The sequence below is a fragment of the Tenebrio molitor genome, chromosome 6 (assembly GCF_963966145.1).
Source record: "Tenebrio molitor chromosome 6, icTenMoli1.1, whole genome shotgun sequence".
Lineage (NCBI taxonomy): Eukaryota > Metazoa > Arthropoda > Insecta > Coleoptera > Tenebrionidae > Tenebrio > Tenebrio molitor.
The window spans coordinates 2,005,857-2,026,539 of NC_091051.1; the positions used below are offsets into that span (position 1 = coordinate 2,005,857).

Here is a 20,683-nt window from a genome sequence, read left to right on the forward strand (position 1 = left end):
TGATGACATTTGACCAGGAGAGGTCACCAGATGTGCGACGGCTTTTTGAACAAAAAGAAATCCGGGTGGTTGCTCCGAGTGCCCATATTACCAATCTGAAAGGAAACGCTCGAACGCTCGTAAATTTACGAGAAAAAAATGGTGGGCCAATCGGCTAAAGACGTTTAAAAATAAACTACACATTTCTGAATTAGGTTTTATAGTATTTTACAGTAGAAGTCCGTTAGGATAGCCTTTACGGCCGAGCCAGAGATTTTGTGAGACGAGTTCGCAAAGCGACTCGAATAATACTGGCAAGGCAGTAAAGGCCCTAACGGACGTGTATTGTACAATAGTTTTTGTAATATCTCTACGATTCGTTCACAATTATCTTTTTGAAATACATTTTTTTCAACGCCATCGAAAAAACCGAATGATTAATAAGTGTGCGGAGGACGTCATGTCAACCGTTGTTTGTGAAAAATAATTGTTTCAATGTTGTTTGTCAGATTTGTTCAACGCTTAACTTTCCGCCCAAAATAAATGAATGAAATCAATAAAAAATCGCAATCAAGATATTCCCGATGTCCGGAAGTGAGGTCATCGTTGTTGCCTGCAAAATCGCGCTTGTGTTAGTGTTAAAATTGTGAAGCATCATCTTCGATCTTGTCTACATTTGCTGCTGTTTGTCAGATTTATTCAACACTTATCTTTCCGTTGAAAATAAACTACTGAAATCAATAAAAAATCGCGATCAAGTTATTCCCGATGTCCGGATGGCCGCAGAGCAAGTGAGGTCATCATTATTCCCTGCAAAATCGCGCTTGTGTTGGTGTTAAAATTCTGAAACATCATCTTCGATCTCGTCTACATCTGCTAGTGGCATACGGATTTCGATTAATTCAAGGTGTGTCCCTTAACATTAAACATTAATTATTGTACCAATTGTAAAAAAGTTGAAAAATAAAGTTTAGATCTACGTTGCTATAGTTATTTAATCATCCATAACGGCCGCTCCCGCTCATAACGGAGACCCTTAACGGACTCCGGCCGTTATGAGGTTGTTTGCATGGTGACAAACAGTCTGGAAAGCCACCTTTAACAACTAGATATTACAAAAAAAAATAGTGGTTTTTACAGAAACAAATGCCTTGCAGTTGTCCAGTTATTTATTTGATGAAAAAATTATTTTCAATCTAAGCTGATCGTCAGGTAAAGAACTTGACGATTAATTAATTCATTTAATAAATGTTGTTTACGCCGTAATCACTCTTGATGACGTCGGATATCTTCTCTGCCACCATCACAGTTGGGGCGTTGGTGTGTCCCGAAATGGTCGACGGAAAAACTCCGGCATCTACGACTCTCAATTTGTCGATTCCGTGAACTTTCAAATTACTGTCGACCACGGAAGTCGTTTCGTCGGGACCCATGGCGGTTGTCCCGCACGGATGGTAGATGGTCATGGTCATCTGGCGAATGACGCACTCCCAGAAGGGTTTGCTGTACTTTTCCGAATCCGCACAGATCGGAATGTTGAGGAGTTGCGCGTCGATCTTTCGGAACGCTTCGGTCTTGGTCAGATTCAGCACGAACTCGATTCCTTCGATCAGGTTGTCCACGTCTTCGGATTCCGCGAACATGTTGAGGTCGATGTTGGGGAAGTCGATCGGGTCGGTGGATTGCAGAGTTATCTGTCCCGTAGACTTCTCGTGGAGCAGGGTCAAGTAGATGGTCATGTCCGAACTGGAGTTGCTTTTGTCGAGGAAGTTGTAGGTCAAGTCGTCGTTGTAGTTGTACGTTTTGCTCAAGATGGATTTGTTGCTACCATCTGGTGGGATGTAAAGGTACTCGACCGTGGGCACTTCCGACGGCGTCTTCCCAGTATGTATGAAACCGATGCCATCGATGTTCAAAGGGTTCGACAGCGGACCCATACCGTCCAAATACTGTTCGACCGCTTCTTCCATGTTGGAGGTGGGAATAGTGTAGTTTGTCCGGAAGATCAGTCCGGGGAAGAGAGGATGCTCCAGTAAATTTTTTCCCACCGGTAGATCTGCAACAACTTCGATTCCCAATTCTTCGAGGTGGTCTTTGGGGCCGATCCCCGAAAGCATCAACAGTTGAGGCGAGTTGATGGCACCTCCCGAGACGATAACTTCTTTGGTGGCGGCGACCGTGTACTTTTGATCCTGACGTACGAATTCTACCCCTCGGGCGACTTTACTCTCCGGATCTATGTTGATCTTCGTGACCAGCGCTTTAGTGACGACTGTGAGATTTTTTCGTTTGCGGGCGTTGTCCAAGAAGGCGCTTCCCGTACTCTGCCGTCTTCCTCGTTTGGTGTTGAGTTGCGTTTTGGCCGCTCCGATTTGGTTTCGACCGTTGTAGTCGACGATCGATGCGTTCAACTCGTCGTTGCCGTCCACGAAATTCGGAAAAATTTCGGACGGTGGCAGAGCATATTCCACATTCCAGAAGCCACCTTTTCCGTGATACCCTTCGTCGCCGTCGATTTGAGAATTCTCCGATTTGATGAAATAGGGGAGGACGTCTTCGTAGGACCATCCAGGGTTACCCAGTTCGGCCCACTTGTCGTAGTCTTTGGGGTTTCCCCTGACGTACATGAGGACGTTTATGGCGCTGCTGCCCCCGATCAATTTGCCTCTCGGGATTATGCACTTCTTGTCCTTCATTCCTTCAAATCGCTACTTACAAAGTACTCGATTTTGTGGTAGGGTAGTACTGACCTTGGCAACACCTCGTCTGAGGGATGGTGTAGTATCCCCAGTTCATCTCGCTGAACTGAAGGAACGTGAACATGGCGGGGATGTTGTTGAAGTCGTCTTCTTCGCCGCCGGCCTCCAGAAGGAGAACCTTCCAATCGGCGACCTCCGAAAGTCTCGTCGCCATTACTGCACCTGCCGCACCCGCTCCGACTATGACGAAATCGAAACTTCCAAAATCTGCAAAGTTTTTATGTTAGAAGAGACAAGCGGGCAACGGTGCATTTGTACCGTTTATTTGGTCGGAGTCCACCCCAGCTCTGAACTCTTCGCTGGTTTTGGGCAGTTCGTATTCTTGTGCTTCGGCAGTTCGTTGATGGATCAGATTTTTGTAGTACTGAGAGGTTAAGGTGGAGTCGGCAGCACCGACAACTAGGTAAAGAACCACGCACAGGAGATGCATCTTCATTCGGAAATAATATTTGATGCAACAAGTTTTGATAAGAACCTTTTTAGTCACGAGTTTTAATAGGCACTACCGTAACGTAGCGAAGCGAGTGTTTAATAAGACAGTTAATAAACGACTTGCATAATTATTTACATAGTTGCACAATTCATACGAGCAAAAATTTCGAAACTGATAAACGTCAAATTACCAACTTGATAAGTGTACAATAAATTTAGGCCGTGTTTAACGAAACTTTTAATATGTCAAAAACGACCGAATGGACATCAAGTCATGACTAATGAACGTGGCATTTTACACATTAATTGGCAGTAAAAAATGTGACACTTTGTAGTAGAAACATGTAATATGTAGTATATAAAAACATGAGTTTTATAAAACAAAAATAACATTTAAAGTAAAATTTTAAATTTGAATCTAGACTAAACATAATTGTCATTTTTAACATGTGAAATTGCAATTAAAAATGAATTATCCAGAAATACGGCAAATAGCAGAGAATACCACAGTAAATTTGCTGCCGGCAATGTGTTACCAACTGAAAAAAGTTTTTCGAATTTGCGCCTCTAATAGGTCTATTATTGTATTCAAGTTGGAGTTGTTTATGGTTATCTATTAAAGCACTAGTAGTTTAATAGATCTTTAGGAAAATTTTGTTTTTAAAGATTGGTACTGTCGCGAGCAAAACATTCTGGTCGTCAATGTCATTTGAAAATTTGGTTAGATTGTCACAAATGAAAAAATAAATCCCTGCCTGATTATGCCCATGTCCACAAAGTGTCAAAAAAATTTGAATTGTTATTAAAAAAATGACAATTAATGTCATACAACATTATGATATATTATGATATTTACGACCATTTTACAATGGAGCATTTTCGATTGCGTCAAAGCATGATTTTGACGACCAGTTTTTTTTTGCTTGCGACAGTACCTATGACACAAGTATCAATATGGCTGTCACATATATTATGTACCTACGTTTGTTGCTAACTTCGTCCAGTGAGAGATTGGGATATTTTAAATTTTATTAAATTAACCCAACACTACAAAATGCATTAAATACATTAATTAGAGCATAATTTCAAGGCAAAAATGTTACTGCTGGAATGATATACATATTCCAAATTTTACGTGCGTTAGGTAGGTACTACTTTCTCTACGTAGAATTTAGTCATTTTTATGTCAACCAATCTCTCGCTGGACAAACTATAGTAATCTATTTTCTTGTTGGCATTTTAAGAAGTGCTTCAATTCAAGAAATCTTATGCATAATTTGAGAAACTTAGTTGCATAGACGTTTTTACTTGGATAAGTTTTACAAATTACGATTCGTGTTTACATAACTGCTGTGTGAAAAATTTTTTATCAATATTTCAGTGTATTATTGTCATTGTGGATTGGGTTTTACTCAAAAACTGTGAACTTTAAATTAAATTTGAAAATCAAGTGGTTCGGTGGCTTTTCCACAATTATCAAAAGTAATCTTACAACATCTTTGATTGAGAGTACTCTTGAGAGTATTTACGATACGGAGCGATTCAAAAGTGACACTTAGAGCATGCAAAAAAAAACAGAGGAATTGATGAGATTGTATTAATGAACGATTTGGCAATATATATTTTTTTAACGTAACTGATGGTCTGTCATTTTTTATCACCATCAAATCGTATCTTATCATAATAGCTCTTGATGACATCTGAGATTTTTTCGGCCACCTTGATGTCAACAAATCCTATTCTTTTCCAACAAACAAATCATTTTTTTAATGTTTATTTAGACAAAATGAAGAAAAATTACAAACCAAAAATCACTATACACCGTTCACATTGGACTGTGCATTGCTAAATTCGCATTATGTTGGTTCCCTGCATGTCACTATTTACAAGACATGACCAAATAACCATAAAGTAAAATTATTTGACCTCGAAATACCAAATCCATACTGAATTTATTACGCTAAATTCGCGTTATGTTGGTTCCCTGTATTTTAAGACATAATCACATAGCCAAAAAATAAAATTTATTTGACCTTGAAATACCCACTCCATCCTGAATTTACTTTATACCATAGAAATTTAGCTAGATGGAGACGCACAAAATTAATTGGTGGAGTGATGAATTTAACTGGAAATCACTCATGTCTATGGTACGATAGAGATCAGTGCTGGAAATGAAATTTTTATTTTTGATAAATGTCTAAAATTCCCTAGAATGTGGAAATTTCCCTAAATTTTGCAACGCTGAACGCACCCCCAAAACGATCGCAGATCGGGATCTCGACGAGACTAGCGTCGATCCTTCGGAAGGCTTCGGTTCGCGTCAGTTTCAACACGAAATCGTTTCCTTCGATGAAGTTGTCGACTTCAAGCTGATACTTCCTCTAGATTTTGGGCGGAGGAGGATCAATCCGAAGCCGAAATCGGTGGAGGAATTCATCTTGTTCAGATAGTCGGTTACCTTGTCGTCACAAAACAAATAATCACCTGTTGTCCGGTGCATTTACGTACATTCGTGTCCTTGCTTTCGACGAATTATCAGTTGGCTGACGGTCAATCAGATAACAGAGTTAGTACCTTCTTTGCATGAAACTAACAACCCTTCCCATTTTACACCAAAAATATTTATTCGAAGTTATTTATTTAATTTCAATTGGCGTTTCGTTGTTATTGCCGAAGTTGATAATTGATGAAATGATTGACTAGAACAGATTCGTACAACAAGTGTAGAAAAAGTTCTTTGTTCAAACCAAGCATAATAGCTGTTTTTTTTTTCAACTTTTTATGAAAAAGGGAAAGTAAATAATTCACTTCAGTAATGATTCAGAAATGTGTATTCTAATGGTTTTTACACAAACAAATGCCTTGCAGCTGTCCAGTTACTCATTTCATGAAAAAATTATTTTGAATATAAGCTGACGTAGATCAAGTAGATAACTTGACGGTTAATTAATTTCCTAAATGTTGTTTACGCCGTAATCACTCTTGATGACGTCGGATATCTTCTCTGCTACCATCACAGCTGGAGCGTTCGTGTGTCCCGAAACGGTCGATGGAAAAACTCCGGCATCTACGACTCTCAATTTATCGATTCCGTGAACTTTCAAGTTACTGTCGACCACGGAAGTCGTTTCGTCGGGACCCATGGCGGTGGTCCCGCACGGATGGTAGATGGTCGTGGTCATCTGGCGAATGACGCACTCCCAGAAGGCTTTGCTGTACTGTTCCGAATCCGCACAAATCGGAATGTTGAGGAGTTGCGCGTCGATCTTTTGGAACGCTTCGGTCTTGGTCAGATTCAACACGAACTCGATTCCTTCGATCAGGTTGTCCACGTCTTCGGACTCCGCGAACATGTTGAGGTCGATGTTGGGGAAGTCGATCGGGTCGGTGGATTGCAGAGTTATCTGTCCCGTAGACTTCTCGTGAAGCAGGGCCAAGTTGATGACTATGTCGGAAGTCGGGTTGATTTTGCTGAGGAAGTTGTAGATCAAGTCGTCGTTGTAGTTGTACGCTTTGTTCAAGATGGCAGTGTTGCTTCCACCTGGTGGAACATACAGGTACTCCACCGTGGGAACTTCCGACGCCGTATCCCCCGTGTGTATGAAACCGATGGCGTCGACGTTCGCGGGGTTGGAGAGCGGACCCATTCCGTTCAAATACAGTTCAATCAATTCTTCCATGTTGGAGGTGGGAAGAGTGTAGTTTGTCTGGAAGATCAGTCCGGGGAAGAGAGGATGCTCCAGTAGATTTTTTCCTACCGGTAGATCTGCAACAACTTCGATTCCCAACTCTTCGAGGTGGTCTTTGGGGCCGATCCCCGAAAGCATCAACAGTTGAGGCGAGTTGATGGCGCCTCCCGAGACGATAACTTCTTTGGTGGCGGCGACCGTGTACTTTTGATCCTGACGTACGAATTCTACTCCTCGGGCGACTTTACTCTCCGGATCTACGTTGATCTTCGTGACTAGCGCTTTAGTGACGACTGTTAGATTTTTTCGTTTGCGGGCGTTGTCCAAGAAGGCGGTTCCCGTACTCTGTCGTCTTCCTCGTTTGGTATTGAGTTGCGTTTTGGCCGCTCCGATTTGCTCTCGACCGTTGTAGTCGACGATCGATGCGTTCAACTCGTCGTTGCCGTCCACGAAATTCGTAAAAACTTCGGAAGGTGGCAGAGCGTACTCTACATCCCAGAAGCCACCCTGACCGTGATACCCTTCGTCGCCGTCGATCATCGAATTCTCCGATTTGACGAAATAGGGAAGGACGTCTTCGTAGGACCATCCGGGGTTGCCCAGTTCGGCCCACTTGTCGTAGTCTTTGGGGTTTCCTCTGACGTACATGACGGCGTTTATGGCGCTGCTGCCCCCGATCAATTTCCCTCTCGGAATTATGCACTTCTTGTCCTTCATTCCTTCGAATCGCGACTTGAAAAATACTCGATTTTGGTGGTAGGGCGGTACTCACCTTGGCAACAGCTCGTTTGAGGGGTGCTGTAGTATCCCCAGTTCATCTCGCTGAATTGGAGGTACATGAACATGGCGGGGATGTTGTTGAAGTCGTCTTCTTCGCCGCCGGCCTCCAGAAGGAGAACCTTCCAATCGGCGACCTCCGAGAGTCTCGTCGCCACCACCGAACCGGCCGATCCCGCTCCGACTATGACGAAATCGAAACTTCCAAAATCTGGAAAGTTTCCATGTTACGAGAGACAAGTGGACAACTGTGGATTTGTACCGTTTATTTCATCGGAGTCCACCCCAGCTTTGAACTCTTCGTTGCTATTGGGTAGTTCGTAGACTTGCGCTTCGGCAGTTCGTTGATATATCAGATTTTTGTAGTACTCAGTGGTGAAGGTGGAATCGGCAGCACCGACAGCACCGACACCTACGACAAGAACCACGCACAAGAGATGCATCTTCACTCGTGAAAACGTATGTTTCTGCATCGTTATAACCCAATTTTCTATTTTTATCAGTGATACAGCTGATATGTTAATCTTGTTGACGACAGTTTTACCAAGAATCGCTGGTCTCTCCACAGTTATCAAAAGTAATCTTACAACAACATCTCTGATTGAGTATTCTTGAGAGTATTTGCGATACGGAGTGCTTCAAAAGTGAGCGTTCACAAAGAGTTAAAAAAATAGAGAGTAGTGGATGAGGTTGTAATAATGCACGATTTGGTAATATATATTTTTTTAACGTAACTGATGGTCTGTCATTTTTTGCCACCATCTAAGATGTCTTATCGTAATAGTTCTTGATGACGTCTGAGATTTTTTCGGCCACCATGATGACGGCAGCGTTCGTGGGCCCCGAAATGGTCGAGGGGAACACCCCCGCGTCCACGACTCTCAGATTGTCAATCCCGTGAACTTTGAGATCGCCGTCGACCACGGACGTCGTCCCATCCGGACCCATCGCGGTCGTACCGCACGGATGGTAGAGAGTCATGGACATGTGACGAACAGCGCACTCCCAAAACGATCTCGAGTACGGTTCGAATTGATCGCAGATCGGTATCTCGACGAGACTGGCGTCCATCCTTCGGAAGGCTTCGGTTTGCGTCAGTTTCAACACGAAATCGATTCCTTCGATGAAGTTGTCGATGTCTTCGCTCTCGGAAAACATGTTGAGATCTATGTTGGGAAAGTCGATCGGATCGTTCGATTTCAAGGTGATGCGACCTCTGGATTTTGGGTGGAGGAGGATCAGGCTGAAACCGAAGTCGGTGGAGGAATTCATCTTGTTCAGATAGTTGGTGACGAGGTCGTCGTCGAAGTTGTAGATTCGATCGGCGATGGGGACGCCCCCTGGTCCCGACGGGGGATTGAAAATGTACTTGATCATGGGCACGTCGTCCGGGACGTCTCCCGCGTGGAGGAAACCCAAAGCTTCGGCGGTCGTTGTCAGCGGACCTAGCCCGGTCAGGTACTCTTCGATCGCCGTCCCAAAATCAGAGCTGGGGGCGGTGTAGTTGGTCCGAAAATTCAGACCCAAGAAGTGCGGATGTTCTTGGAGGTTTCTCCCGACCGGGAGGTCCGCCACGGTTTCGATCTCCAAATCTTCCAAGTGGTCGCGAGGACCCACCCCCGAAAGCATCAACAGCTGCGGGGAGTTGACCGCACCAGCGGACACGATCACTTCTTTGGCGGCTCTGGCGACAAACTTTTGATCTCGGGTGGTAAAAATCACCCCTCGAGCCACCCCCTCGGCGTCGATGTCGATCTTCGTGACCAGCGCTCTGGTCACGAGCTTCAGATTCTCCCTTTTGCGCGAGTTGTCCAAGAACGCCGTCGCCGCGCTTTGTCTCTTCCCGTGTTTGATGTTGGTCTGCGTCTTGGACACTCCGAGCTGTCGAAGACCGTTGTAGTCGAGAGTGGTGGCGTTGAGCTCGGCGTTGGCGTCGATCAAAGTCGAGAATGTCTCCGCCGGGGGCAGAGCGTACTCCACGTCCCACACGCCCCCTTTCCCGTGATACCCTTCGTCGCCGTGAATTTGCGAATTCTCCGATTTGACAAAATACGGGAGGACCTCTTCGTGGGACCATCCGGGGTTGCCCAACTCGACCCACTTGTCGTAGTCCTTGGCGTTGCCTCGCACGTAGAGAACCGCGTTGATCGCCCCGCTCCCTCCGACGGATTTTCCTCGAGGGGCTGGACACCTCCTGTCTCTCATCCCTTCAAATCGTCAGTCGTACAATCCCGACGCGAGCTTCTCGTCCTTACCTAAACAGCAATTCGTTTGCGGTGTCGTGAAGTATCCCCAGTTCATGTCGCTGAATTGCAAATAAGGAAACATCCCGGGGATCGCGTTGAAGTCGTCTTCTTCGCCGCCGGCTTCCAGCAGGAGGACGCTCCAGTCGGGGACTTCGGAGAGACGCGTGGCCAGGACGCTGCCGGCGGATCCGGCCCCGACCACGATGAAATCGTAACTCCCGAAATCTGAAATTTCACGTTAGATTCTGTGTGACGAAGGGCGCAGATGCTTTGCCGTTGCTTTCAGGTGACGAAGCTCCTCTTTGGAATTCTACGTTGCTCTCCGGCATCTCGTACGCGCGAGCCTCGGTCGTGCGCTGGCTTATCAGATTTTCGTAATATTCGCTGGTGAAGGAACCACCAACGGTGTACAAAACAAGACAAAAGACCGCACCTGCGAGGACCTTCATCTTTGACGTGTCACTGCGTACTGCAGTGGAATTTATCACTCGACAGTGATGAACCCCATCGATCAAACTTATCAAGTAGTATGTCCATTGTAATTGTTTACCGACTTTTTTTGATGATCGAACACGCTTGTTCTGTCAATTAAGTGACAAAAGACAAATGAGGTATTATTTGACAGCAGATATCAAGTGCACGTTTATCTTTGGCAATCGTTTATTCAAAGAAGATAACGACAGACGAAATAAACAATACAAGAGACGATTAGGTCGTGCCGTAGGTGTTCTTGATCACGTCTGAAATTTTCTCGGCAATCATGACGCAAGGAGCGTTCGGATGTCCGGAAAGCGTCGACGGAATAACTCCGGCATCGACGACTCTCAGGTTGTCGATTCCGTGCACTTTCAAATTGGTGTCGACGACCGAAGTCGTTTTATTTGGTCCCATTGGGGTGGTCCCGCAGGAGTGGTAAAAAGCGTTGGTCATTTGTCGCAAAGCGCACTCCCAGAACGATCTGGAGAACCGTTGGAAGTCCCCGCAGACTGGGATCTCCAGGAGGGTCGCGTCGATCTCTCGAAATGCCTTGGTCCGCATCAATTTCAGAACGAATTCGATGCCTTCGATGAAGTTGTCGACGTCTTCGGGTGCGTCCAAGAAGTTGTAATCTATGTTGGGAAAATCTACGGGACTGTTCGATTTCAAAGTTAAGCTCCCTCTGGATTTTTCGTGGAGCAGCACCAAACTCAAGACGATGTCGGTGGCCGGGTCGATTTTGTCGAAGTAGTTTTTCAACAGTTCGTCGTCGACTTGCAAGTTGTGGAAGGTGGTGAGGAGAGTGCTCTTGGGAGGGACGTAGACGTATTCGAGCATCGGTACGGTCTTGGGAATGTCGCCTGCGTGGAGGAAACCTACGCCGTCGCAATTTGCGGGGTTGGCCAAAGGACCAACTCCTCGGAGATATTGTCGAATGTCCTCTTTCAGGTCGGTCTTCACTGTGAGATTTGTGCGAAATGTCAGCCCCAGAAAATAGGGATGGTTCAGGAGAATTTTGCCAACTGGTAGATCTTGGATCACTTCGATGCCCAAATCTCGGAGATGCTCTTTTGGTCCTATCCCCGACAGCATCAGCAGCTGGGGGGAGTTAAAGGCGCCACCAGACACGATCACTTCTTTGCTGGCGTTTGCCGAAAACTTGGTGTCGTCTTTGACAAAAACCACCCCTCGAGCGCTCTTGGTGCTTTCGTCGATCACGATCTGGACGACCAGTGCTCCGGTGACGACTTTCAGATTCGCCCTTTGCCTCGCGTTGTCCAGAAACGCCGTTCCAGTGCTTTGCCTTTTGCCGTGCTTGACGTTAACTTGAAGTTGGGACACTCCGAGTTGTTGTCGCCCGTTATAGTCCACCACTTCCCTGCCCAACTCCTTGTTGCCTTCGATAAAATTGTCCAAATAGGGGGAAACGGGGAGGGCGCGCTGGACGTTCCAGAACCCACCCTTCCCGTGGTACCCTTCGTCGCCGTCGATCTGCGAATTCTCCGACTTGATGAAGTAGGGTAGGACCTCGTCGAAGGACCAACCCGGGTTTCCCAGCCGGACCCAGTTGTCGTAGTCGTGGGGGTTGCCTCTCACGTAGAGGAGCGCGTTGTGGGCGCTGCATCCCCCTATCGATCTGCTCCGGCTCGCCGTACACCGCCTGTTTTTCGTCCCCAAGCAGGATTTGTTCTGGGGGGTGGAGAGATAGCCCCACTCCATGGGGCTGGTTTGCAGGTACGGCACCATGCTGGGGATCCTGCTGAAGTCGGTTTCTTCGCCTCCCGCCTCCAACAGCAAGATCTTCCAGCGGGGCACTTCGGAGAGGCGGGTGGCCAAGACGGCGCCCGAGGACCCCGCCCCCACCACGATGAAGTCGTAGCTTCCGAAATCTGAAATGTTGGAATCGTCATCGCGACACCGGGAGAGTGCGGATCATACCGTGAATCTCTTCCGATTGCGCCCCCTTCTTGAACGCGGAGTTGTCCAGGGGAAGCACGAATCGTTGGCTTCTCGCGACGTCCTCATTGATCAGTTTCTCGTAGTAGTCGACGGTCAAACTGCACTCGACGATTCCTGCCAGCGACAGGATCGTTAGGAGACAACAATTCATTACGACGGTTTTTTCAGATGCAAACTTCCTTGCACCTTTTTATAGCACCGCGTTCTTCGCCGGGTAATAAATATGCGTCAAAGAGATAATACCAATTGTTCGTCGCGCGATAGTGATCGTTTGTTTTCGGACGTTGAGTGATGTATTTGCGAAGGGTTGATTTTTGACGTTTGATGTTTGTTCAAGGTGTCGCCGGAAGAAATGGAGGACGGACCTGCCGGCGACGAGCGTGATAATAACTTTCCACAACGAGGCCCGCTCCACGTTGCTCAGGACCGTAGTCAGGTGAGTAGATTAGGTGCAATTAAATTGGCCCTTTGTTGTTCAAATTCCAGATGAATAACCGTAAGCCATAAACAAAAATTCCGTCCGGCTATGCATTAGAGGCGTCGTTGATTGATGTTCCCTTTTTAAACGCAGGAAGTAAATTCGTTCTTTGGCGGGCTCCGTTATCGCGAATCATATTTCAACTCTCCACGAAAAAAATCTCTCATTATTAATAGAAGCGCGGCGATGGCGACCTCGTCGTTTTTAATAATGCGAGTCGCATCGTCGCGAATTCCGCAACGGTTCTGCTTAACGCTTGAGCATTTTTTCCAGCGTGCTCAACCGGAGTCCGGAACATCTGATCAAGGAGATCATCCTGGTGGACGACTTCAGCGACAACCGTACGTACACAGCTTGCACCGTCCGTCTTTCTCGGGGGGGTAATAATTTTTAATTTTGCAGCCGAGGACGGGGAGGAGTTGGCCAAGATCCAAAAAGTCCGGGTGCTCCGCAACGATAAACGTGAAGGATTGATGAGGTCGAGGGTGAGGGGGGCGGATGCGGCCGCAGCGTCTGTACTCACGTTCCTGGACAGCCACTGCGAGTGCAACGTCAACTGGCTGGAACCGCTGTTGGAGAGGGTGGCGGAGGTGGGTAGTGGTCGGCGGGGACGTTCGACCCTCTCTCCGGCACAACAAAAATAAAAACAAACATTTAAATCGTCTTCGACACGAACATAACCTCACTTATCCTTTAGTTTTATTTTTTGTGTTAATTACTGATATTATTTACAACTTTTTATCCGTTTTTCACATTCTAAATGTCTTTTTTTTGTTTCGCACCAGTCCTCTTCTTCTGTTGTATCCACATTTCTTCTGGACGTCCTTTTTTTTCTTTTATGCTACTTCTTAATATTCAATTAATCTTTTGGAGTGGTATCGTAGCAGTTTTCCAAATCAATGAATACAAATGTGTTTCTATATTGTTTGCTTTCTCTCTTTTCTATTAATTGTTTTATAGTAAATATGTTATCTATTGTCTGCTAAGAACATAAATAAAATTGGAACAAATTTTCGAAAGGCCAGCAAGTAATCGTTTAAAAATATGCCTATTCCTGTATATTTTATCATTGTTTTAGTAAGTTTTGCGCCGGTTGGAATTAATCTGGTAAGGTTCGGATTATCAGATTTGATATTTTCAAGTTTACGATTTTTGTGACGCTTCTATCACCGCCATGAATTTTCACGACGATAAATCATTGGTACCAACTTTTTTCTGGGGAAATTCGAATCTTGTCATTTTCGGTTGGTAGTATCTGTCATTTTTCAGCAACTCAGTTTTAAATTTTGTTTGAATAATCGTGCGTGTAATTTGTCGCGAATGAAACAACATTTAAAAGAACGTGTTCACCACGACGACCATTTCTTGAAACATGTCCGAGTCAGTAAAGTCGTAACTTCCGGATCTTTTCCGATTCTCTCTTGCTAATTCGTTACCGCCGAATAAAATGAAGCATTTCGGCAGAATTTGGCGGAAATCGGGGCCCGAAAGCTGAACCAGACTTGCCCCGGAAGTTTTATCTTATCGAAACGATTCGTTACTTTTGCGGGTCAACCTTGTTGGAAGGTCCAAGGTCGTGACCTGTCGAGGGCGATGGAGGTTGCGCCCTTCGCGGGGTCGTCCGTCGTGTTTGGTCCAAACAAGCCCTCAGATACGCTGTTTTGATCTGGGCGTAATTCAATAAGTTTGGGTGCACCGAGAGGCCCCCATAAATAATTCATCCGCGGCGTGAGGCTCCTGGGGGCGCAAGCGTTCAATTATCAAAGCAAATTGGTGGAGATGGTTCCGCGCAAAGCGACTTTTTAATTAAAGGTCTGATTCGTTCCAGGATCCGAGCCGCGTCGTCTGCCCCGTCATAGACGTAATCAGCATGGACACGTTCCAATATATCGGAGCGTCGGCGGATCTGAGGGGCGGGTTTGATTGGAATCTGGTTTTCAAATGGGAATATCTCGGATACGCCGAGAGGGAGAGCCGACAGAGGGACCCCACCCAGGTGCGACCGCAAAATCCCGTCGTCGATCCTCGAATTAAAAGCACGATTTCAGGCGATCCGCACCCCGATGATCGCCGGGGGGTTGTTCGTCATCGACAAGGCCTACTTCGAGAAACTGGGCAAGTACGACATGAAAATGGACGTGTGGGGCGGCGAGAACCTCGAGATCTCGTTCAGAGTGTGGCAGTGCGGCGGTAGCCTGGAGATAATTCCCTGCAGCAGGGTGGGCCACGTGTTCCGCAAGAGACACCCCTACACCTTCCCCGGGGGCAGCGGCAACGTCTTCGCCCGCAACACCCGGCGAGCCGCCGAGGTGTGGATGGACGACTACAAACACTTCTACTACGCTTCCGTCCCCTTGGCCAAGAACATTCCGTTCGGAGAGTGAGTCGTGGCGTTCGTGCCTTTTCGAGTTTTCATTTCGCTTCGTTTTGCAGCATTTCGGAGCGCCTGGAGCTGCGGAACCGGCTGCAGTGCAAGCCCTTCAAGTGGTACCTGCAGCACGTCTACCCCGAACTGGCCATCCCCCAGGCGACGTCCTCGCACGTGGGGGAGCTGCGACAAGGCATGTACTGCCTGGACACGATGGGACACTTGATCGACGGCACCGTCGCCCTCTATCAGTGCCACCACACCGGCGGCAACCAGGAGTGGGGGTTGACCGGCGGCGGCCTGATCAAACACCACGACCTGTGCCTCACTCTCGTCGACTACATGAAGGGGGCGCAGGTCGTGATGCGCATCTGCGACGGCTCCGACAGCCAGAAGTGGCACTTGATCGAACCCGGGGGCTTGCTGAGACATTCCAGGTTCCCCCTATGTTTAGATTCTAGGTATACGGACGTCAAGGGTATCACGGCCGAAAGATGCAATACTAATTTGGAGACGCAAAGGTGGAAGCTTACCAGCACTTCGTAATCGCGAGATTGCCTCAGATTTTTTTATTTTCCCTCGAACATTGCCCAATTCTCTAGTCAATTCTGGAAGGCCGCCAGTGGAAGCTCCTCAATCAAAAACTGTAACAAAAAAGACACGTGAATGTTGTACTACTGTTTTGTACAGATTGTTAACAAAAAATAAATGAGAAAAAAAACACGGTCAAGTTTCACGCTTTTGTATCTCGGTTGTTAGTGTAACGATTTATCTGGGAATACTCACTATCTGTAAGGCCAGTGTTGATCATTACAGTTATACATAGATCTAATCTAATTTTTTATTTATATTGTTGAGATGCCGGTTCAACGCGAAAAGTGCGTCGCCCCGAACGGTGCGTCGTGCTCTGTCGCTGCGAAACGAGCAAATTTGATGAGTGGTTGTGATATATTTTAGAAAATTTAGTCACACTGATTGCTTTCAAATTTAAGTTCCAAAACGGGTATATCTTCAACCCTGCACTCTTCTTCAGTGTAATGTTACGTTCTATAATCTTCCTGTATTTTTTAAGTTAAGTGATAAGATGACTGCAGTATTCGTTAATCAAATACATACTAATCGTAGCCACGTTCAGTTAAACAAACCCATGTAGACAATAATTAGTACTCTACTGAAGACTTTTAAAAGGACATTTTATATCATAGACTCGCCCCCGTCTGTTCACCTTGTACTTATTTCATATTTCTTTGTGTAAATATTTTCCTTTCGACGGTACTTAACCCGAGTACGGAGAACTATTTTATTGTACATATTCATAGCAGATTTATGTAAAAATTTTGTATTATCTTAATTTTTAAGGGAATAAAAAATATTATGAAGTGATTTGACCTCACCCACCCTAGAACCTTGGACTTTACCGACCGAAAAGAAATAAATTACATTACACCCGGCGCATCCGCCATTTTGATTTTTTTTGGTTGGAAAATTTATTAATCAGGCTATAAACAGAAAAATTACTCGAGTTAGCGTCGATATAAAATCTCTTAATTAATTGGAAGTCGTTAGGACTGCGATTAAGGGTAGAAGTACGTCGTTAAGTCGTCTCTTGAATCGGCGATCGTTGCGATAAGCCTCGAGCACAAATTTACTCCGATCCACGAACATAAACTCCTTAGTCCTTATAATTGTCGTGATTGGAGGTGATTCGTCGTCAGAGATGAAAATCTTGAACGGCATACACAACCCACTCCGTCAAGGCCGCCATCTTGTAACAATCTAAACTCTCGGCGAACTCGCTTTTCATACCTCTTCAGCTCTCGCTCCAGAGCCGTGTAGTAAAGTCCATTCATTTTGTATTGAATTTTTCAAGGTCAAATAATTTTATTTTTTGGCTGTGTAATTATGTTTTGTAAATAATGACATGCAGGTAAACACCGTAAACGTTGAATTGAGCATTGCTAAATCACATTATGTTGGTTAGATGCATGTCACTATTTACAAAACATAATTACAGAGCCAAAATTTAAATTATTTGACCTTGAAAAGTTCAATACAAAACGAATGGACTTTAGACATCCACAAAATCTGCACTCAACCCAAAAAACACAACAAATTTACAACACGAACGAACGAATGAATTGTGTTTTTTTTTTCAAACATACTTTTCACATGTTCACAATTAATTTTTAATTACAAATTGAAAACTAAATATCCAAAAAAAATACCACAGGATTTATAGAGGAGAAGGCAAAATCGAGTTTTCTGCTAGAGAAGTTGCTATACTAAGGACAACGTAACATTTTATCTGCCCCGGGCCCCGCCCATTACATTTTCTTAGTTACCAATCAAATAGGTTGTTGAGGTCTTTCAATCTCTCATGGGTTTTGACATTGATATAACAGTCTACGTTATTAGCTCGATGGGTTTTGACCATGGAAATATCTGCGCGAAGGCGGAGCGATAAATCAGTGAAGAATTGGCAAATGAAAACTGAAAAGGTCGACTATTTTAGCCACGCGTTAAATTTCGAAATTACAATTTCATAATGACACAATACAATGGTTCGTTAATGATCAAGCCAGCTGTGAAAAATGAAAATGCTGCAGATTTGCCACTTCAGATTGAAACCGATGTTCGTCGTTTGCGCAGATATGACTCACAACCCATGAGAGATTGAAAGGCTTCTAAGACGATCTGATTTACACAGAAAAAAAAATCTGACATTCGAATTGTTTAATGCCATTTTATTTTTTAAAACCTAAAACAATAATTGGGAATTTGACAGCTAAATTCTAACCTTAAGTTTTTTACGTGGCAAATGTGATGAAAAATTATACAAATTGAATCTGGCTTTGATTCTCATTGGTCAATTTATGTGGACGGAGCAGAAAAAAAGTTATAACGGTAATACTATCATTAAGGTGATTTTTTTTTTTTAAACAATTGTCTGTCAAAATTAAGTAAAAAACCACACTATACCTACATTGGCCAGTGAGAGATTGGGACAATTTAAATTGTATTAAATAAACCCAACACTACAAAATGCACTAGAATACATTAATTAGAGCATAATTTCAAGACAAAAATGTTACTGCTCGACGGATATATTTCAAGTTTTACGTGCGCTAGGTACTATGGCGGCCAAAAAATTTTAGCTGTCACTATCTTGACATTCCCATAAATTGTAAATAAATTTTTAGAAACTGTAACCCCACTTTCGATTCTTGTCATTTTGACAATCAAGTTAAACTGTTTAAAGCTCAGATATTCCAAAAATCCTACATGAATGAACAAAATTAGAGCAGTCTACATAATGTCCATTCAAAAAATTAAAAAACCACCACCTGTTGCTTTAGGTTGGTAAAATTTAAAAAACCCTAGGTAGATATTTTTTCATACCATGTTGGTAACTATAAATTATGACATTTATTTGATTCAAAATGAAATTTAATTGCTTTGAATTCCGTTCATATTGTTTTATTAGCAGCACGTTTCATTTATTTATTGATTCTTATTATTTTTACTTAAACATTAGTTGAACATAATCCCAGCTTCACATTTTGATGTCAAGGCAATGACAGGCCGGCCTAAATTTATTGTCCGCCATAGTACTACTTCCTCTACGTAGAATTTAGTGCTTTTTATGTCTCGCTGGACAATAAACTTTACCACCCTAAAATATGGCGCATATGGACCAGCTGTACCCCATAACATAGATGAGGTTATGTTCACTTCCCGTTTTTAAAACAAATTTAATGAGAAATCAGGAGAAATCTTTTTCAAATTTGAAATAAACTCTCGCTCGTCAGGGCGCAGGCTTAGTTACTGTCGCCAGCAATAAATTTTGGTCGTCAATGTCAAATTTAAAAAAATCCCTGCCTGATTTTGCCCATGTCAACAAAATGTCAAAAAAATGAGAAAAAAATGACAATTAATGTCATACAACATGATGATAGGTTATGATATTTACGACTGTTTTACAATGGAGCATTTTCGATTGCGTCAAAGAATGACCTTGACGACCAAAATTTATTGCTCGCGACTGTACATTAAAAAATGTTGAGGCTCAGTGTAACTAATCGTATTATCATGATAATCACTGTTTGGCTCATACCAACGTGACAACGTTTTGACAATTGTTTATTAAAAAAAATCAATAATAGGTAAATTGTGCCAGTACGTTAATTGGGTTGCCTATATGAAGCATATGTAACTCAAGAGTTACGATAACGCTCAAATACCTAGCTTGAAATAAATTCCGATCAAAATTATTATTTTAACGTGCAGCTCGTTAATAGAGAGTTTGCGGAACGTCATTTTTCGTTATGCTTATGTCTGATTTTATGTTATAAATATAACGTAATTCATAATTTTCAAAAGTATTTTCATAACCACAAAATATTATAATAATGCCCTTATAATTTTGACATTCATTTAGAAAACTGTCACCAAAATTTTTGAGTTTCTCGCAACCATTCGGCTGCGGAGCACATCTGAGTACATATTTCAATGATATGATTTAGTTATTGCAATGGACACAATGGACAAGTTAATATTTGTCAAATCCTGACATCTATCTTTATTAGACGTAAAGACCAACAAAATATAACGTTAAACTATTTGATTGGCTACGTTATTTTTTAAAATAGCGTAAGGAACCGGATATTACGATAAGCTTATACGTGAATCTTATGATTATAAGCATTAAAAACATATGGCTCAGCTTGTCACATAATAATTGAACTGTCACAACTGTCATTAATTGCCATAGTAATTTTGTTCGCAAAACTTTATCTATGAAATGGTTTTCACTTTTGAACAAAAGATATTCATGATTGAATCGTATTTTCGCAATGATCACCAAGAATACCCAGATGAAAATTGAGCGTGGATATACCGATCCGATTTTTCAAGAATTGAGTTTATTAACACTTTTATGTTCGACTGTGACAAATATATACCGAGTGACTATAAATGATTGAAAATTATTTTGTGATGTTGGTAACACATTTGAAATCTTTAGTTGGCAACATCGTTGGCATGACACACGTAATTTTTAAAATTGAAACAAACGTCAAAAAAATCTAAATCGACAATGTACTTCGCGACTTAACCTAACCTAAATAGAAATGAGTGACAGATAATGCACGAGAAGACTTGAACTACCAACTGCATCAGTGTTGCCAATCCACTATTTTCTTTCAATCATTTATAGTCACTCGGTATATAGTTTATGACGTTATTTTGAGGCCATAAACTACCACTTTATCGGACTAGTCCGATATTTATTATTCCAAATAATAAATAAAGTCGCAAACCTGCTGTCATTTTACATTTACCTCATAGATGTCACTGTTATTTTTTTGTAATTTGAACAAATAATGCAGTCGAACATAAAATATGGTATGCAACTCGTCCATAATGATGCTTTATTGGACTCTTCTATTTATGGAGGCGCTCGCGAGGCGCTCGCTCGTCCATAAACTCGACTCGTCCAATAAAGCATTATATTATGG

At 43.5% G+C, this 20,683-nt stretch overlaps 5 protein-coding genes across 5 annotated transcripts in view; 1 reads left to right on the forward strand and 4 right to left on the reverse strand.

Moving 5' to 3' along the window:
- Window positions 1-16,550, forward strand: part of Pgant2 (polypeptide N-acetylgalactosaminyltransferase 2) — a 38,597-nt gene extending 22,047 nt beyond the window's left edge. Inside the window, exons 3-8 of the mRNA XM_069050300.1 lie at window positions 12,659-12,757; window positions 13,073-13,140; window positions 13,202-13,389; window positions 14,628-14,795; window positions 14,848-15,179; window positions 15,233-16,550. Coding sequence (XP_068906401.1) covers window positions 12,659-12,757; window positions 13,073-13,140; window positions 13,202-13,389; window positions 14,628-14,795; window positions 14,848-15,179; window positions 15,233-15,713 — 1,336 coding nt within the window. The 3' untranslated portion in view covers window positions 15,714-16,550. The remainder of the gene's footprint in view (window positions 1-12,658; window positions 12,758-13,072; window positions 13,141-13,201; window positions 13,390-14,627; window positions 14,796-14,847; window positions 15,180-15,232) is intronic.
- Window positions 1,131-3,401, reverse strand: LOC138132705 (glucose dehydrogenase [FAD, quinone]-like). The gene is made up of 3 exons (XM_069050294.1): window positions 2,997-3,401; window positions 2,730-2,945; window positions 1,131-2,677 (listed from the first exon to the last, which is right to left on the reverse strand). Exons 1-3 carry the CDS (start codon window positions 3,172-3,174, stop codon window positions 1,221-1,223), a joined length of 1,851 nt encoding a protein of 616 aa, XP_068906395.1. The 5' UTR covers window positions 3,175-3,401; the 3' UTR covers window positions 1,131-1,220.
- LOC138132704 (glucose dehydrogenase [FAD, quinone]-like) lies at window positions 5,987-8,139 on the reverse strand. Its single transcript, XM_069050293.1, has 3 exons — window positions 7,902-8,139; window positions 7,635-7,850; window positions 5,987-7,581 (listed from the first exon to the last, which is right to left on the reverse strand). Exons 1-3 carry the CDS (start codon window positions 8,110-8,112, stop codon window positions 6,128-6,130), a joined length of 1,881 nt encoding a protein of 626 aa, XP_068906394.1. The 5' UTR covers window positions 8,113-8,139; the 3' UTR covers window positions 5,987-6,127.
- Window positions 8,346-10,357, reverse strand: LOC138132708 (glucose dehydrogenase [FAD, quinone]-like). The gene is made up of 3 exons (XM_069050296.1): window positions 10,160-10,357; window positions 9,895-10,110; window positions 8,346-9,846 (listed from the first exon to the last, which is right to left on the reverse strand). Exons 1-3 carry the CDS (start codon window positions 10,332-10,334, stop codon window positions 8,402-8,404), a joined length of 1,836 nt encoding a protein of 611 aa, XP_068906397.1. The 5' UTR covers window positions 10,335-10,357; the 3' UTR covers window positions 8,346-8,401.
- LOC138132709 (glucose dehydrogenase [FAD, quinone]-like) lies at window positions 10,593-12,659 on the reverse strand. The gene is made up of 2 exons (XM_069050297.1): window positions 12,301-12,659; window positions 10,593-12,251 (listed from the first exon to the last, which is right to left on the reverse strand). The coding sequence occupies exons 1-2, from the start codon at window positions 12,470-12,472 to the stop codon at window positions 10,594-10,596; spliced, it is 1,830 nt and encodes a 609-aa protein (XP_068906398.1). The 5' UTR covers window positions 12,473-12,659; the 3' UTR covers window position 10,593.
- Window positions 16,551-20,683: the final 4,133 nt, after the last annotated feature.

Excerpts from the sequence above, each read along its gene's own strand:
- LOC138132709 (XM_069050297.1), bottom strand. The coding sequence starts at position 12,472 with ATGAATTGTTGTCTCCTAACGATCCTGTCGCTGGCAGGAATCGTCGAG. Across the intron at positions 12,252-12,300 it reads GCAATCGGAAGAGATTCACG|ATTTCGGAAGCTACGACTTC; the intron begins GTATGATCCGCA and ends CCAACATTTCAG.
- LOC138132704 (XM_069050293.1), bottom strand. The coding sequence starts at position 8,112 with ATGCAGAAACATACGTTTTCACGAGTGAAGATGCATCTCTTGTGCGTG. Across the intron at positions 7,851-7,901 it reads GGACTCCGATGAAATAAACG|ATTTTGGAAGTTTCGATTTC; the intron begins GTACAAATCCAC and ends GAAACTTTCCAG. Across the intron at positions 7,582-7,634 it reads TCAAACGAGCTGTTGCCAAG|GAATGAAGGACAAGAAGTGC; the intron begins GTGAGTACCGCC and ends CGCGATTCGAAG.
- LOC138132708 (XM_069050296.1), bottom strand. The coding sequence starts at position 10,334 with ATGAAGGTCCTCGCAGGTGCGGTCTTTTGTCTTGTTTTGTACACCGTT. Across the intron at positions 10,111-10,159 it reads TTCGTCACCTGAAAGCAACG|ATTTCGGGAGTTACGATTTC; the intron begins GCAAAGCATCTG and ends GTGAAATTTCAG. Across the intron at positions 9,847-9,894 it reads GCAAACGAATTGCTGTTTAG|GGATGAGAGACAGGAGGTGT; the intron begins GTAAGGACGAGA and ends GACGATTTGAAG.
- LOC138132705 (XM_069050294.1), bottom strand. The coding sequence starts at position 3,174 with ATGAAGATGCATCTCCTGTGCGTGGTTCTTTACCTAGTTGTCGGTGCT. Across the intron at positions 2,946-2,996 it reads GGACTCCGACCAAATAAACG|ATTTTGGAAGTTTCGATTTC; the intron begins GTACAAATGCAC and ends AAAACTTTGCAG. Across the intron at positions 2,678-2,729 it reads TCAGACGAGGTGTTGCCAAG|GAATGAAGGACAAGAAGTGC; the intron begins GTCAGTACTACC and ends AGCGATTTGAAG.